Here is a 15204-nt window from a genome sequence, read left to right as displayed (position 1 = left end):
GACAGGAAGAGAGGTCTGTGAGGAAAGCCTGTTGCTGTACTCACCATCACTAGATGTCAACAGGAACATTTTGGTCAAGTTTCACTGCTGCTCTCCATGACATATGTGGACAAATCAGAAGATACTCAGAGAAGACTAGAAAGAGGATAAATTAAGTATCTAATCTAAACAAAAGGAAACTGAAGGCAGAGAAGGTAACAGTCTTCAATTGTTCAGAAGAAGATGCAAAGAGGAAATCAATGTATTTTCAAATTTAAAGAGGAAACACCTTACCAAGACAGTAAGAAAAGCTTTTTGACAGAAAGAAAAGCACATGAATAGATTTCATACATATATATGTTCTTATATATATATGTATACATATACATCGTGTATCATATGTATATAGTGTATCTTAGAATGAGAATGTATATCTGTATGTTCTGTAGAGAGATGCCAGTTGCTGTCAGAAATGACTTTGCCAACCCTGTCTTAGGGTTAGCAGGTTAGATTATTCCTTGGGCACACAGTTCAGCCCTGTGGTTCTGCATGCAGGTAAACTGCCTTGCCCTTTGCCCAGCACTAAGCGCCCACTGAGGCCCTATGAGAGGAGCAGTCCTTTATTTTAAAATACAGAAACAAGAGAGACTTCAGTCTTGCGGTCCCTGGTAGTCATGGGTGAAGGTCAAGTACAGCCTGCCCATCAACAGCAAGTCTAAGGCAGAATGATGAAAGATGACGTAGCCATGTGGAGTACTGCAAGTCATCTGAAATGCACAAAACCCCCAGTGTCCTTCCAATCAGCTACAGGGAAAATAAAACCAAGAGTTTGCAGAGATCCAGAAATAAGAAAAAAATCTACTGCAACACTACCTTTCACTTCTTTATACTTTACCAGCACAATGCATACTATTTGAGGTCACCAGCCTTTCCTGCACCCTATCTCTATATAAAGTACATAGCTTTTTCCTCTCTTATGTGCATTTTGCCAGCACAGATTACAAGTGATTTGAGGCTAAAACCTATTTTAGTTATTTACACCATCCTTCAAAAAAAGCAGGGATCTTGCTCATTTGAAGTACTAACCAGCTGTTAGCTGTCCAAACAAGTTGTATCTCCCACCTCACTGTGATTTAGCTACAGCTACAAGTTTGGGTTCAGTCAAAGAAGTCCTTCTTCCCTGCTAATATGAATCTAAACCCACTCTCTGTCAGTTTAAAGCCATTACCCTTTGTTAGAAATCCCACTGAAACATTCTACATTGGGGCATTTTGATGAAAATCAACAGGATTGCAGTCTGGGTGAACATCTCAGCCACCACACATACAAGTTCCTTTGGCTTTTCCTTTTACCACAACACAGAAATTGGCAGAATATTAAGAACTGAAGCTCTCGGAGAAAGCAATCCAGGCAGAGCAGAACACCTCGGTAACAACAGTACTAATATTACTAACATGTGCTTGCCTTAGCACAGCACATGCATAAGTTAAGTTTCAGCAACTTGTTTCGGAGTCACATCTCATGCAAAGCAACTTTTGAGTTTAACTACAACAGCTTTTAAAACAAAAAATTTATCAGAGCCATTACTGGGTAGACACTAACATGGTATAGCCAGGATCAAGGTTTTTTATCTGAAAAATGCATTTTTCTCCCCTGAACTTGCATTGGAATTGTTGGAATACTGGGCTTTGTTTCTCTGTTTTTACATATATATAAATATATATATATTTATTATTTATGTTATACTTCTATTCATCTTCCATTTTTTATGAAGAAGACAAAGCCTCATGCAAGGTCATGGCAGATCTGGCTTCACTGACAGGGTACCAACAGCTGGACTGAGTGAGGTTCACGTGGGACACCGATGTCACGCTGCACTCATTTGGGAAGTAGCCAGCAGCTACTCCTCAACTCATTTTGAAATCACAGAATGGCTGGGGTTGGAAGGGACTAGTCCAACCCCTCTGCTACAGCAAGTTCAACTACAGCAAATGAGAAAGGCCACTTCTTCCTGGTTTGTATAAAGTTCATCAGAAAACTACTGCTTCCCACAACGGTTAACTAAAAACAAAATTTTTAGATGAGCATGCATGTGCAAGGCTGTTTCCTTAAACACTTCATGGACTAAACCCTGGCAAAAGGGTGGATATTCTACAACAGCTGCTTTACCAAAACCTAGTAATTAATATGGAACTTAATATGGTAATATTAACGAATATTAGTTAATATGGTAACTAATATTAATTAATATGGTAACTAATATGGTAGTTACCTCCTTTTTCCTAAATACCAAGTGCACTAGTATCAGCAAACTATTTGGAAACTGGGGACCAAAATTAAGGAAAAAGAAAAACAAAACAAAGCTGTGGTTCATATGAAAGTGCTGCCCATTTAACTACTTTCACTGATTTCACCAGAACTTACCGTATTTATATAGGTATCTGAAAGGTAATTTGAAAAAAAAATGGGCTTTAAATTCTGTTTTTTAAGACCAGTGTGCTTGGTTACACAACATGTTATAACCAAGTTTCTTCTTCTACTTGGGAGCATTAGGCAGTTATAAAAGGCTCTAATGACATCACAAACCTTGCCAGTGTTTGATAATTTCTTAAGGGATTTGACAGAGGAAGCAGAAAGTTACAGAAATCTCAGTTTTACTTCTTAGGTTCCTAACCTTCCCAGCAGAGCAGTCATGTGAAAGAAACTAATGTGAGTCACCAGATGAAAGAAAACAAGTAAATACATTTTAAGTTACTTTTAAATTAAAATAAAATCTAATAAAATAAGCAAGCTTCAGGAAGCTCTGGCTGAAGACTGAGCATCCAAGGTTAAGAACACTACTAAGCTTTTGTGTTGTGTAATAAAACCTCTAATTTCATGCTCTGTTCAAGCCAGCAGTTACTACCTGAATGAGCTTCCAAATTCAGTGGGCTTGGCAGCAAGGGCTCCATGCACCTGTGGCAATCTGCTGTTGAAAAATGCAGAAAGAGCTGCTCTATCCCAGCCATATTAGATTCCTCACCTGCCCCCAAGGTGACCCCTCAGTCAGGGATGACAGGATCCTGGAAGGAGGGATTTTCCCCACACATTGCAGTCCTTGCCCAAGCCTCTCCAGCATAACATACGTCCTGGCACTTGCACACGTCTTGAAGGCTTGAAAATTCTCCACGGCCTCTTTTCTTTTAGGAACAACAGAGACACTGTTTACTACAGAATGACTTAACACTGTTGCTTTAGGGGGATGCTGCTGACCCTATTTCCTTCAGATGTAAAGGATGATTCCTTCCTTGGGAGTTAAGAAGGTTGAAGCTATTGCTCATCTAATGACAGTAACTAGTTGTTTCTGCCATATAGCATGTCCTGCCCTACCAGAGAAAACATAAATATGTACTGAAGAACCAACTTCTGCCCCCAAAGTTATAGTAATGTAACTCTAGCAGGGAAGAAGTGAGCCCAAGAAAAACTCAGAAGGGGATGTTTTCCTTCAGGTTTTCTCCTATATATGCATGTATAGTAATATCTCTGGTTTAGTTGTTCTGGTATTTGTTTTCCATTAAGCAGTATGAAACTTGCTTTAGCAAATATGTTTTGTGGGTTGTCATCCATAGCTTGTTAACCACTATATTCATTTAGGGACTACACATATGCTTTTTCAAATATAGACATAAGGGGAAGTGAAAATCATGCCAAAGAGCATTGGTTAGTTCCCAGGAAAGACAGCATCTAGAATTTGGCAGCCTTTAGACATGAGAAAAGTACAAACACAGTCAGACACAAAAATTTTAAATCATTTGTGTAGACCATTTTTTTAATCTTGGTGATCCCAATTTCTACAATTATTCGTAGCTTAAACTGGTTTTATTTCTAAATGCAAAATACATACCATGGTTTCCTCCTGTTATATTGTACTAGAAAATGACATTTGCAAAACACCTTCCCACAATTCTGAATCCTTCCAGAAACTTATTTTTGCTGGACATTTGACAAAAATACTGTTGTAATTTACGATATTGCTACCAAACCTCTCACAGAAGTTCAGTAGGGTTGTTAAATAGAAAATAATGAATTTTCACTGGCTCACCAGTAAAGCAGAGAAGGAAAGTGGTCACATCAAATCACCAGAACACACTGAGACCTGGTCACTACCACCCAGCAGAAAGTGGCACGGTGATCCCCAAGGTCAGGCTAAAATCATTTAAATTACCTTCACACATGAAGCAACAGAGATCTTGAATCCTCCCAAGAGCCACAGTCAGCAAAGCCTTCTGCACTTTATGAAGCCTGGCTCCCTGCTTGGACAGGGATCAGCCTCCCTACATGGCACCTGGCTTGGCTGCAAGCCCAGAAAAAGATCCTACTCCCCAGCACTGGTGTCCTTGGGTGGCAGCTACCATCACTGAGCAAGGAATCTGTACGTCACATTCATGTTCAGCAAATAATAAGCTCTACAAAATCACTGTGCTAGCAATGAGGCTCGTTAATTGGGAAAAACACACCCATTCCAAGCCATCTGCTTGGCTTACTGTTTTGTTATAGCCAAGATGAAAGAATCTTATCTTAAGCTTACAGCATTTTTCTTTTAAATAAAAAGATACTGCTGGCTCTGTTAAGTAAGCCAAAACAAAAGAAACAAAACAGAACAAAACCAAACAAAAAAACCTGAACAACCAAAGAATACCCTCAAAAAGCCCCCAAATCCCCACCATCAGCAGAAGTATCTGTCTAAATGCAGATAACAAGAAGAAGCTCATGTCACACATCCCCTGCAAACACTCCCTCCAGAGGGCTGTTCCCCCTGCAGTACTCAATTCCAGCCTGTCCTAGGAGCTGTCTGGCTTCCCAAAGCATGGGGTTAGTCAAAAGCAGATCTGTGTTGAAGACCATCACGGGGCAGGGGAGACAGGCACTGGACTGAGATTGAAGGCAGAGCTTCCCCTCAACCACAACCATTCTGTGCTGCTGCTCCTTTCACTGTGAGGAAGAGATGGCCATCACTTGCTGGTCATCCATGCACTGCCCTCTCTTTTTTTCTCAGGGAATGGCCCTGTGCCCACTTTGGCTTGTTTGTCAGTCCACTTGGTAAGAGATGATGTTTAAAGACAAGTCTTCGTGCTAGAACATAACACTGTTGAGGGCACAGGTTTGGCAGCCATCACCAAAGGTAAATCTGATCTCTGCTGATACATCTACTTCCTAATACTTGAGTTCTGGGATGGCTCCATGCATGGTTGTGCCTAAGGTATTTAATACATTGAAATTGCAAAGGATATTTGTAGAAAAAACGTATTTTTATCACCATTTAAGAAGAAAAAGCTATTTATATTGACATTATAAGAGGCCTTTTTATGTTACAAAAAAACCCCAAGCAAAACCTTCAATTATGTTCAACATTTTAAATTCAAAATTAGGAGTTTATTCTGCAAGCTGTGATTGCACAGTGAACAAGGAATAAAAGCATTCTGTGTGCTTACTTAAGTTTTAAGTAATTAAATACTTCACATTTATAATATTTTATTCACCTCAGCTCCTTAAAAATATTTAGACACATAGGGGGCCCATTCAAAATTTTGATCTAGTTTACTTGAAAACTATTTAAAGGAAATATTAACTGATACATACATTGCTGAATCCCTCTGCCAACACTTGCTGATTATCCCAGCAGTCTTCCCTTCTACTGCTGTATGAAAGAAACAGCCAACTAATTCATTAACCAGGAGGTGCTGATTACATACATATTGTTAGCAAAAGCAAAAACTATACCTTTTCCCCTTCTCTCAGTTACAGTAATTTTAGGTGCTTGCAAAACAAGCAGAGAGAAAACATTCAGCCTGAAATCCAATACTTTAATAATACTTGGGCACTGCCTCCTTAGGAACCCAAATAAGACACAGAGAGCATTTGTACACTCAAATCCTAGCTAAGCATAGCTAGGAGCTATTCTCAATTAATTATTCTATTTAAAAAATAGGTAAATTTGAACAGACACAGAGAGAGAGCACTTGGTTTTGTTCCAGAACTGGAACATTCTCTAACTTTACATTTATACATCCTTTAAATTCAATTTCATTTTAAATGCAAAGAAATAAAAAAAAAAAGCAAAACAAAACATTTTTTTTTTTTGCATGGTCCAACTACAGATGTGGTTATACACATAAGGAATGGATGCTGCCTTCTAACAAAATTATTCAACTGGTTATTTTAAATTTTACAATCCAGTGAAAAAAAGGCCCCAAACCATGAAAAATTACTTAGAATTTTTATCAGCATTTTCTGCCCATATATATTTATGAAAACCAAAATTTGTATACAATAGATGCTCCAATTATTTTCAGTAATTCATCACTGTGATGGCCAGAGCCCTCAAAAATTACTAACTGTAGACCAGGCTAGTAGCTGAAGACTATTTAGAAGTATCACCCCACAAGCCCAAGTCTGTCATTGATTTAATGCATCAGTTTTGGTCCCCAAGTAAAAGTAATAGCTCATATTAATGTCATACATAATCACAATAAAGTGTTACTGCTCTAGAAGACAAAGTGCTATATGATTGAATAAAGTGTTTCTAGTGCATGATGTAAGTGAATTATTATAAGGTAAAACACAGGAATTTTAAGGATGCTTTTCAGCATCAAGACCTGTTACCAAAGAGGATTTAAGGATATGATAGGATCAGCATCTTGGTTGCCACATAACTGAAGACAAAAAGAAAAAAGAAGCCTAAAAAAATCAACAGAAACATGAGATGAAATTTTCTTTCTATAACTGTAGGAAAGATTACCCCTTAGAAAGGGACATTATAAAGGCAAAATACACCTGTGCAGAGCTGGATTCTCAGATTTTTGTAGCTATAAAACATCTTGGCAAAAATCGTAGAGAAACATGTTGAATAGAACATACAGCAACAGTCTTTGTGTAATTTGGTTTATGCTTTACTTTTTTTGTTTGTGCTAACTCAGTAATCAAGGATTTAAACCACCACCTGGCTGAAAGAAAACTAGTTTCTGCCTGCAGTTTCTCCAATATCTCTAGTCACTTCACAAGGTCACACTGAGGAGCAGTGATATCAAATGCCAGGAAAAGACTTTTGCCAAGCAGGCAATGTCCAGTGACTCCCTGGCACAGGGCAGACAAAACAAAGGCAAAGAATTGGTGACTCTGGGAAATGTCTGATTTCAATTATTTAGTCCTCCAAAAGAAAACACCCATCACTTTAATTGAGGAGAATTTTAAGCAGCATCTTACTTCATCAGATAATATTCAGGATGGCAAGGCAGTAATTTCACCATTGCCAACTTCTGATGTATTTCAGCAGCTCTTTTCCTTCTTTCCATGATAAGCCAAAACACTCTACTTAATAATATTATTTTGCATAATCTCGGGCAGAAGACTAACTACAAAAGGCAGGTGGATTTACCTTCAGGAAGCCCAATAGCTAATGGCAGTAACTTTTCAGAGCTCTATGACAAAAATATTATGTGTTTTATAGTTCCTACAGCCCTGCATCACCCTTACAGCACAAGGTTGCTACTCATATGGTATTTTCAGAAAAAGATTTCCCTTACCAGTCTGGTCACAAAATCACATGGATTGGCATTAGGTTCACAAAGGGTAAAACTGAGTATTTTTTGTGCAAGAAGGCTGTCTAGAGCAGTAGCTCAATACTGCTTCTAGCACTTGTCATGTGATGGTTGCTGAGGGAATGGGTCGCAATACTTTAATTCAGTGAGCTTCTGAAGGAGTGCCCCTGCCCCCGACTGCAATAAGGTACCTTTATTCCCTTCTCAATATCTCACACAACAGCTGGATATCCATGCCCAATATTATTCTGTGCAACGTCCTGAGTTATACCACAAATGGCTTACGTAACACAGCTAAACCAAACTGCTCTGATGGCAGCGATGAATGGGGACTCTGTTGTTGCAGCCCTTGCCAACTGTGTGCATCATTCTCAGTTCCGCTAGCGCCGAGCGGGGACAAAGGCTATATTCTCTCCTTTATGGCAGCACAGCACAGTGATGATGCTGTAAATTAAAGAAAGCACAACATGCTGACAACAGACTCATTACTACCTTCTTACTCTCAGTCCCAATACATAAATATAGCATAGAGTTCCTCACATTGTGCTGAAAATAATGGGAAAGCGGAATAAATGTGGGACAGCCTTTGCACAGCTCAAGAACATAGACCCCACTTCCTCCATCTGGATCTAATTTTGTTGGGTGTTTTTTGCACCCAACTATCAGTCCTCATTCTTACCTTTTCTTCTACATATTTTCAGTGTGTCAGTAATTTAAAAAACAATTTTCTCTGGAACAGGAAAATCTGTAATCCTATGAGAATCTCCACCACAGCCGTTGTAATGTCTTATCTCTCTCCAATATCTTTACTTCAGGCAAATGGAAAAAAGTAAGTTTGAGGAAACATCTAAGAACTTTTCCTTCATAACTAGATGTAGACATTTCCCATAGAGGTATGTAAATTACATAGTTCTGTTTCCTCCATAACCCCTGTTCTACCCTGTGTCCCTGTCCACTTCTCCTTTCCCGTACATATGTATATATATGACCTGGGCTGTCTGGCTGCTAGGTGTGAGCTCAATATCATCAGGATATTGAAGGTAACCTAAATGGAGACTTCAGAAAATGCATATCTGATAATAAAGCTATTTGCAGAAAACTGTGGGAAATCCAGAGAATATTACAAGTCTGGAAGGATTAAGTACGCATACAGAAAAATCAGACTCAATTCTGATGTCCCAAGAGAAAACACTTCTGTATCGATATTATGCTTGCCTTAGGAACAATGACATGCCCTTCAGCATCCTTATTATCTCAAAAAAACACCCCAAAAACCAACCAACAAACAAAAAAAACCAACCCATACACAAATGTTTTGCTATTTTCAGGAAGTTTTATCAGGATTACACCCACTACCATTAACAATTACAGTGATCAAAGACTAAAGGATACTTGACCATGCCCAACACAGCCACCAATGCCTCTGGCTAAACAGCCCCACTCATGCCCAGCCTAGACAAGTAATTCGTTAAAAAAACAACCCAAAAAATCCTGGAAGTTTTCATAATATGACATATCATGGAGATGACTACATTACAACTCCCATAATATTTGGAAATCACATTCAAAATTGGAGAAACAGTGAGTGTAATCTTACTGCCAGGAATAAAAAAAAAAAAAAAAAAAAAAAAAAAAAAGCCCCAAAAGTTCTCAGGTTAAAAGCACCCTGAAACAAATCCTTCTCTGAACATTTAGGATACATTCTCATGCAAACAGAAATACAAAGTAAAACATACTTTCCTTTTTCTGTGTTTTTAAAGGAAGCAGAGAATTTGGTGCAAATGTTACCTTTTTCTCAAAGGCGGCTTTCTACATTAAGGTAAGCAAAACGTCACTATGTGAAAGCTTCACAACAAAAAGGAAACATCCAGCCCATCCCAGTCTATGACAATAATTAAAATACTCTGCCAAAAAAAAACCCTGAAAATAAGCTTAGAAAGAGTTCAGCCATTATTAACAGCTTAGAGTTTAAATACAGACTGAAAAATATAGCTACTCATAGGCACATGTTGGGCTAAAACAGCTGCTGGTGTAAGCAGTGCCCAATGCTAGTTTTAAACCGGATTTGTTGGAGTGGAAATTACAGTCCTGAGCTGACTCTGTGACACAGTGACTGACCTGAGTGCCAAAGGGCAGTGCTGATAGGTCTACAAGGATCTTTTGTTCACTTTCAGGGGTGAAACTGTATCAGCTGTGGCAAAAATCAAGACAAAATCTCCACAAGGGCTGCTGACCTCTCCCGCATTGCTTCCAATTACATATTGTAATTTAAACCATTCTTACAGAGATACTGGTGAAACCAATCCAGTGACAGCTTGAGTCTAATCAACTTCTTTGTCAAATAAATGAGTAAATGTGAGTAAACCCAGAGAAACAAGAAAACATGTACCTGCTGCATGCAACCACAACAAACAGGTTCCCTATGCCACTCACCTGCTCCTGCAGGGATTTAATCTGGAGAGAGTGTACTTTGACATGAAATTCCACAATCACTGAACCAGGATTTTCCCCAAGGAACATACAGTATGGCAGGAGCAGGAAAAGGAAACCAAGGTCTTTGATATTGCACAAACATGCCAATTTCCCTACTGGACATGAGCAGTGAGAAAAATCCAGATTCGTAAGCTCACTAACTTCCATGAAAAACTTAACATTTCAAATCAGTAACCACTCAAAAATATCCTACGTTTATACATCCCAAAACCAAAGCATTTTAGGTTCCCTTACGCAAGATTTTATACTATTTTAGAAGACACATTTTCTGCCCTGTAAAGTTCCTCTACTCGTTTTGGCTTTTCCCTTTTGAATTTCCCTTTTACTTATTGAGAATGTCTTGAAGTGGTTTTTTTGGGGGGTTCTCTTTTTAAAACATTTATTTATTGAAACACTCCATTAAGAAAGGTCAGCACTAAAACAAAATTATTTCTTTAAATCAAATCACACATTTCAATACCATGTAATTACCTTGATAAGAAGTCTGGCAACTTCTGTTTACATGCCTTAACTTGTTCCTTTGCCTTCTGTAAAATATTTTGAAGTCTTTAACTGGAAGTTACAGTATCCTCTCTGATACACAAAAGGAGCCTTCATCTTGCACCCACAGTCATTTTGTGTCATTAATCTGCATTATTCAAGCACATCTGGATTTCTGTTAAGAGCTTATGACCAGTAATAAAAACTATATATAACCTAACTCAGTTTGGACTCCTGCATTCAACTGTCAGCAGAAGCTCTCCCCTTGGTTGTAGCTGTATTGCTCAACATGCAGTGTGCAGGAATTGTTTGTGGAAACATTTGGTAATTTTAGGCCTGGCCTCTCAATGGGAATTCCACACTGAAAATAAAGGTATCGTTTATACACTCAAACCCCTTATTGAATCCTCTGTTACAAACTTACATACAGGGGATGGGGGGTGAATTGCTCAGTTATAAGCTGGAATTTACAAATGTTTTTAAGCACCTGCTGAAAATAACTATGAATTACGCTCTTGACATGAGTACATGCTTCTCATTTTCTGCAGAGAAAAAGACTTGGCCCGATACAGGACAGGAGCACATGTAAAAGTGAATCAATATTGACTGAAAACCCACAAATCTCCTTTTCTGAATTCTAGTTCTTGTCTTAGTTGCTCAAATATGTTATTTTAATCTAATTTTTAAGGTAAGATACTTCATATATAATTTTTATTGAGAAAAAGGAAAAGAAGAGCAAATAATGTCTAAAAATATTTCCATGGGCATTAATCATGAAATGAAACAATATAATCAGGAAGAAGCAAAGATGACTCAGCTGGAATATTGGAATATTTACCCCTGTCTTTCCCTCAGCTGCATGCTCCACTGTTAGTGACAGATAAGGACAGTTATGGACAATGCTTTTCTTTGAAAATCTATTTATCCACTTAACTGCAAACTATTTTTTCCGGTGACTGTATGGAGGATTTTGACACTGAGCCTAGAAGCATTTCTGTACTTCACCACAGGAGTGCAGTTATTAGGAAGGGGATGAAGCAACCACCATTACTTGGAAGAGAATTTCTGTAGCCATGCCTCAGCTCCAGCTTCTGAAGAAAATGGGTGGGGCAATTGGATTTGCTTCTGGAAAAAAGCTCGTGTTTTTTTCCAATGAGCTTTTTACTTAGAAGGCTGCATTGTTATTTTAATGAATATTTAGAATAGCTAGCAAGAGCTCCAAAAGAAGCTAAGCAATGTGTGGATCCAGCAGTTTTACCAAGGGACCAAAGAAGCAACTTACCAGGAGTGAGACATCCTTTTCTCCATGTGTTGGCAAACTCCTGGATGATTTGCATGCAACAAAAAAATTGACATGACACAAAAAGCAGCAGTGCCCACACTGCAGCATCATTAGCCGTCTATAACTTCTAAACACTAAGTAAGCAGATCTGCAGTTCTACTGTTGGGATTTACATATGAAGCAAAAGGAACGAACCAGGCTTTTTAAGAACCAGGCTTTTTAAAATTCATTTGCCAAACACATTTTTCTCACGTGGCCACACATAAAGGATAAACCCATGTCAATTTTCACCAATGCAGCATCATACCAAGGTCCTCAGCACTCCTGGGCACACAGTGGTGGAGAAAAAATTTTCCTCCCTCTGGGCAGCCAAAAGTCTATTCCCTCTATCTTCCCATGAGGATCTCATTCCCGTGATTCATGTTTTATGGTTCCTAGGCTAGTGCAGTTCCACAGGCATGAAGTCAGTTCCTTCAGGGAGGTTGCATACAGATGAGAATTCCACAGTCTGTACACAACTGGGACCAGGCACCACTGAACCTGCTGGTGATTCAAAATCAAGAGTATGTGCCCTAGTCTACTGCACAAGCTCACTCTACACACAGTTCTTCACACTGAGCAGCATGCCTGCCATATTCATTGCAACAGCCATATGGAAGACACAAACACAGTTGCAGGGACACGGAAAATTACTTGGCCACTACTAGAAGAAATTAACTCTCAGCAGCAAGATATCCAGATGTTAATTACTTCTCAGGATGAATGAAAGTCTAACTGTGTCTTCAGGCACTTCACTTCAGTAATTTATTCACCACAGAGAGCTTCCCTCAGATAAAACTCATAAGAGGAAAGTGCAGACTGGGCAGCTGGTGATGCTGTTCAGTTGTGTCCCACTGGCAGTGTAAGGCAAGGGCTCCTGCACAAACACATCTATATTTCATTAATCTATACCCTGTAGTGGTAGGCACAAATACATAAGTAGGTGGCTCTTGTAAAGAGAACCACAGACCTCAAACATTTTAGGAAAGGATTCTCTTGGAAAACTCTGGGTCAGCAGTAACCATGCTACCCAAGCCAACTAGGAAAGACACAGCTTCATTTTTCAGCATGACCCTAACTGACCATTCCAAGGCATTAGCCAGCAAGGACTTGGGCACAATAGCTCCTCAGGCTTTAGTAGAGAGTGAGTACCTACACACCTTGGTTAAGCTGTCTCTTAATCCTCCTGTGCCTCTGCTTCTTTACTTTGTGGTAGATGTAACAGCAATATCTTATTTTCAAAGGTCTGTTGAAAGAAGTGCAGCTAAAATTATGGAAACCCCAATGACAGTTGGTGAAAAATGTGAAAAGCAGAAGGGGAGGGAGAAAAAAAGAAAATTATGAAAAAAAATAAGCCAATAATATCAGTTATAGACTTGCTCACTATGAGAGAAGGGTGATTGTTCCATTTGTTGCTTGCATATGTTTATTTTCTATCCCTTCCCAGTCCTCAAAACCTCTGCCAGCTCAGCAACCGAAGTCCTTCTGTGTAAACAGAAGTCTTTGCTCTACAAGCCCAGGTAGAAGACTAGTAAGAAACCCTGCAGAGGACATCAAACCTAATGCAACAGAAATACAGTGGGTGGAGGGGAGAAAGGGTTTGTGCCATCAGAAGGCACAGAAAAGATATTGAGTTTGCTTTGGAAGACGGAAGAGTCAAGTCATCCTGTGCAGGAATTCCCTGTCCAATTCATGAGCACAGTACATTGTCTTTTCTTTCAGACAGTCACATTAAGAGGAAGAGGAGCCATGGCTTTTCAGAAGTGTCCCACCTTCCTGATGTTATCCCTGTGTGAATATTCCCCTTCAAAGTTAAATCACTCTACCTAAAACTTCTTTGAGAACAGCTTAATCCTTGTGTAAGACATCAGTTTTTAAAGAGGCATAATTTAAAAGGCAAAGGGTAAGAAGCAAACAACATAAAAACAGAGAGTCAAGACAAAGCAAAGGAGGGGAGGAAGGGAGGGAAAGGATTCCGTTTTGCCTCTCTACAGAAATTGTTTTGATACAGTATCCCTGTTGCATGAATTTTCCATATGCCTGTGTCAGATCCACTATTTCAAGCCACAGAGCTGTCAGATGCTCATTTTTTATGGCATGCTTACGTGGCAGGCCAACCTTTCTGTTGAATCAGTCAGTTTTTCACAAAGTTGGGATCTGCAACCCAGAAAGATGTGCATTTTCCTTTGGCCACAAAGTATCAACTTTGCAGCCGTAGTGATTTGGCAAAGCAAACCACCATCACTGGTACCTAACAACTGTCATCAGAATCTGTGCTTTTGTATGGAAAAAAAAAACACATTATAAGCAACATAAGAAATCATAACTATTCTCCACACATATATGAAGCAATGGTAACGCAGATTTAAATTATCAGATGCTATCACAGATTGGCAATTTTTAAAATAAGAAAAAGTGTACAAACTTTTGTACCAGCTCAATTTGCTTTGTCTTTAACAAAATGAGGAGCAGGAAACATTTAGTTCATGAACAAAAGTCTTAATACTTAAATTAAAACTTAGTTTTGTAACTTAAGTGACACACTTTTTCCTTTAGTCATATCTGATTATGAAAATCCATAATCCTACAACCGAAGTGAAAATATCAGTCACATCAATATCACTTTACAAGGCTGAGGGAGGTGGGTGCACATTTTTTACCTTACATCCCCAGCATTTAGCATCTGAATGATTATCTCCATGGCTCATATTTTGCTAAAATAAAACTGCATTTTTAAATACAGCCTAAATGCTAAGCAGGATCTAAACATTTAAATAACAGAATGCAGATCCGTTAATCAAAACTGATTACCAGCTTGCTTTCCATTTACTGGGGGCTCTTCTGTAAAATACCGCCTTAGTTACTGTTGCCAAAATTGTGTTTTTAAAGCCTCTTGGAGAAAAAGCTGATTACTTACAACATTGGCTCAAGAGACACATTTTAGGACAGTGTTTCCTAGAAATGTGAGACTGCAATTTACTTGCAGGTAACCACTACATGCCTCTGCATTAACCCTTTTCTGTTATGTTAACACCAGGCTTTGTCTCCTCTCTCCCTTTTCCTCCTAACAGTAGATTTTAAAATATTTCATATTTCTGAAGGCCCTTGCAGAACTATGTGGTTAGCCAGAAACTTTCAGCTCTGGAAAACACCAACCACTACATCCTTTTCAGGCCAATATTTCCCACTTGTAAGAAATTAATATTCAAATTCTCATCTGTTTCCAAGTATTTTTTAACAATTTTTATAAATTTATACATCCAACTAAGGAAGGCCAGTGCTGGTGAGCTAGGACTGTCATTGGCCATGCTGTGCAAATTGTGGTTTAGCAGTCAAACTGAAAATCAGAAATTC

At 38.8% G+C, this 15204-nt stretch overlaps 1 protein-coding gene across 15 annotated transcripts in view; it reads right to left on the bottom strand.

Moving 5' to 3' along the window:
• Positions 1-15204, bottom strand: part of HIVEP1 (HIVEP zinc finger 1) — a 129213-nt gene that overhangs the window by 94291 nt on the left and 19718 nt on the right. Inside the window, exon 1 of one of the 15 annotated variants that reach the window (XM_085571492.1) lies at positions 45-2994. The exons of the other annotated variants lie outside the window; for them this stretch is intronic. Within the exon in view, the coding sequence (XP_085427618.1) occupies positions 45-69 (25 nt within the window). The 5' untranslated portion in view covers positions 70-2994. Of the gene's footprint in view, positions 1-44; positions 2995-15204 lie in introns of those variants that run through there. 15 annotated transcript variants of the gene reach the window in all.

This window comes from Lonchura striata, chromosome 2 (assembly GCF_050655825.1).
Source record: "Lonchura striata isolate lonStrDom1 chromosome 2, ASM5065582v1, whole genome shotgun sequence".
Lineage (NCBI taxonomy): Eukaryota > Metazoa > Chordata > Aves > Passeriformes > Estrildidae > Lonchura > Lonchura striata.
Note: the sequence above shows the minus strand (reverse complement) of the source record. Positions and strands in the feature narration are given on the sequence as shown.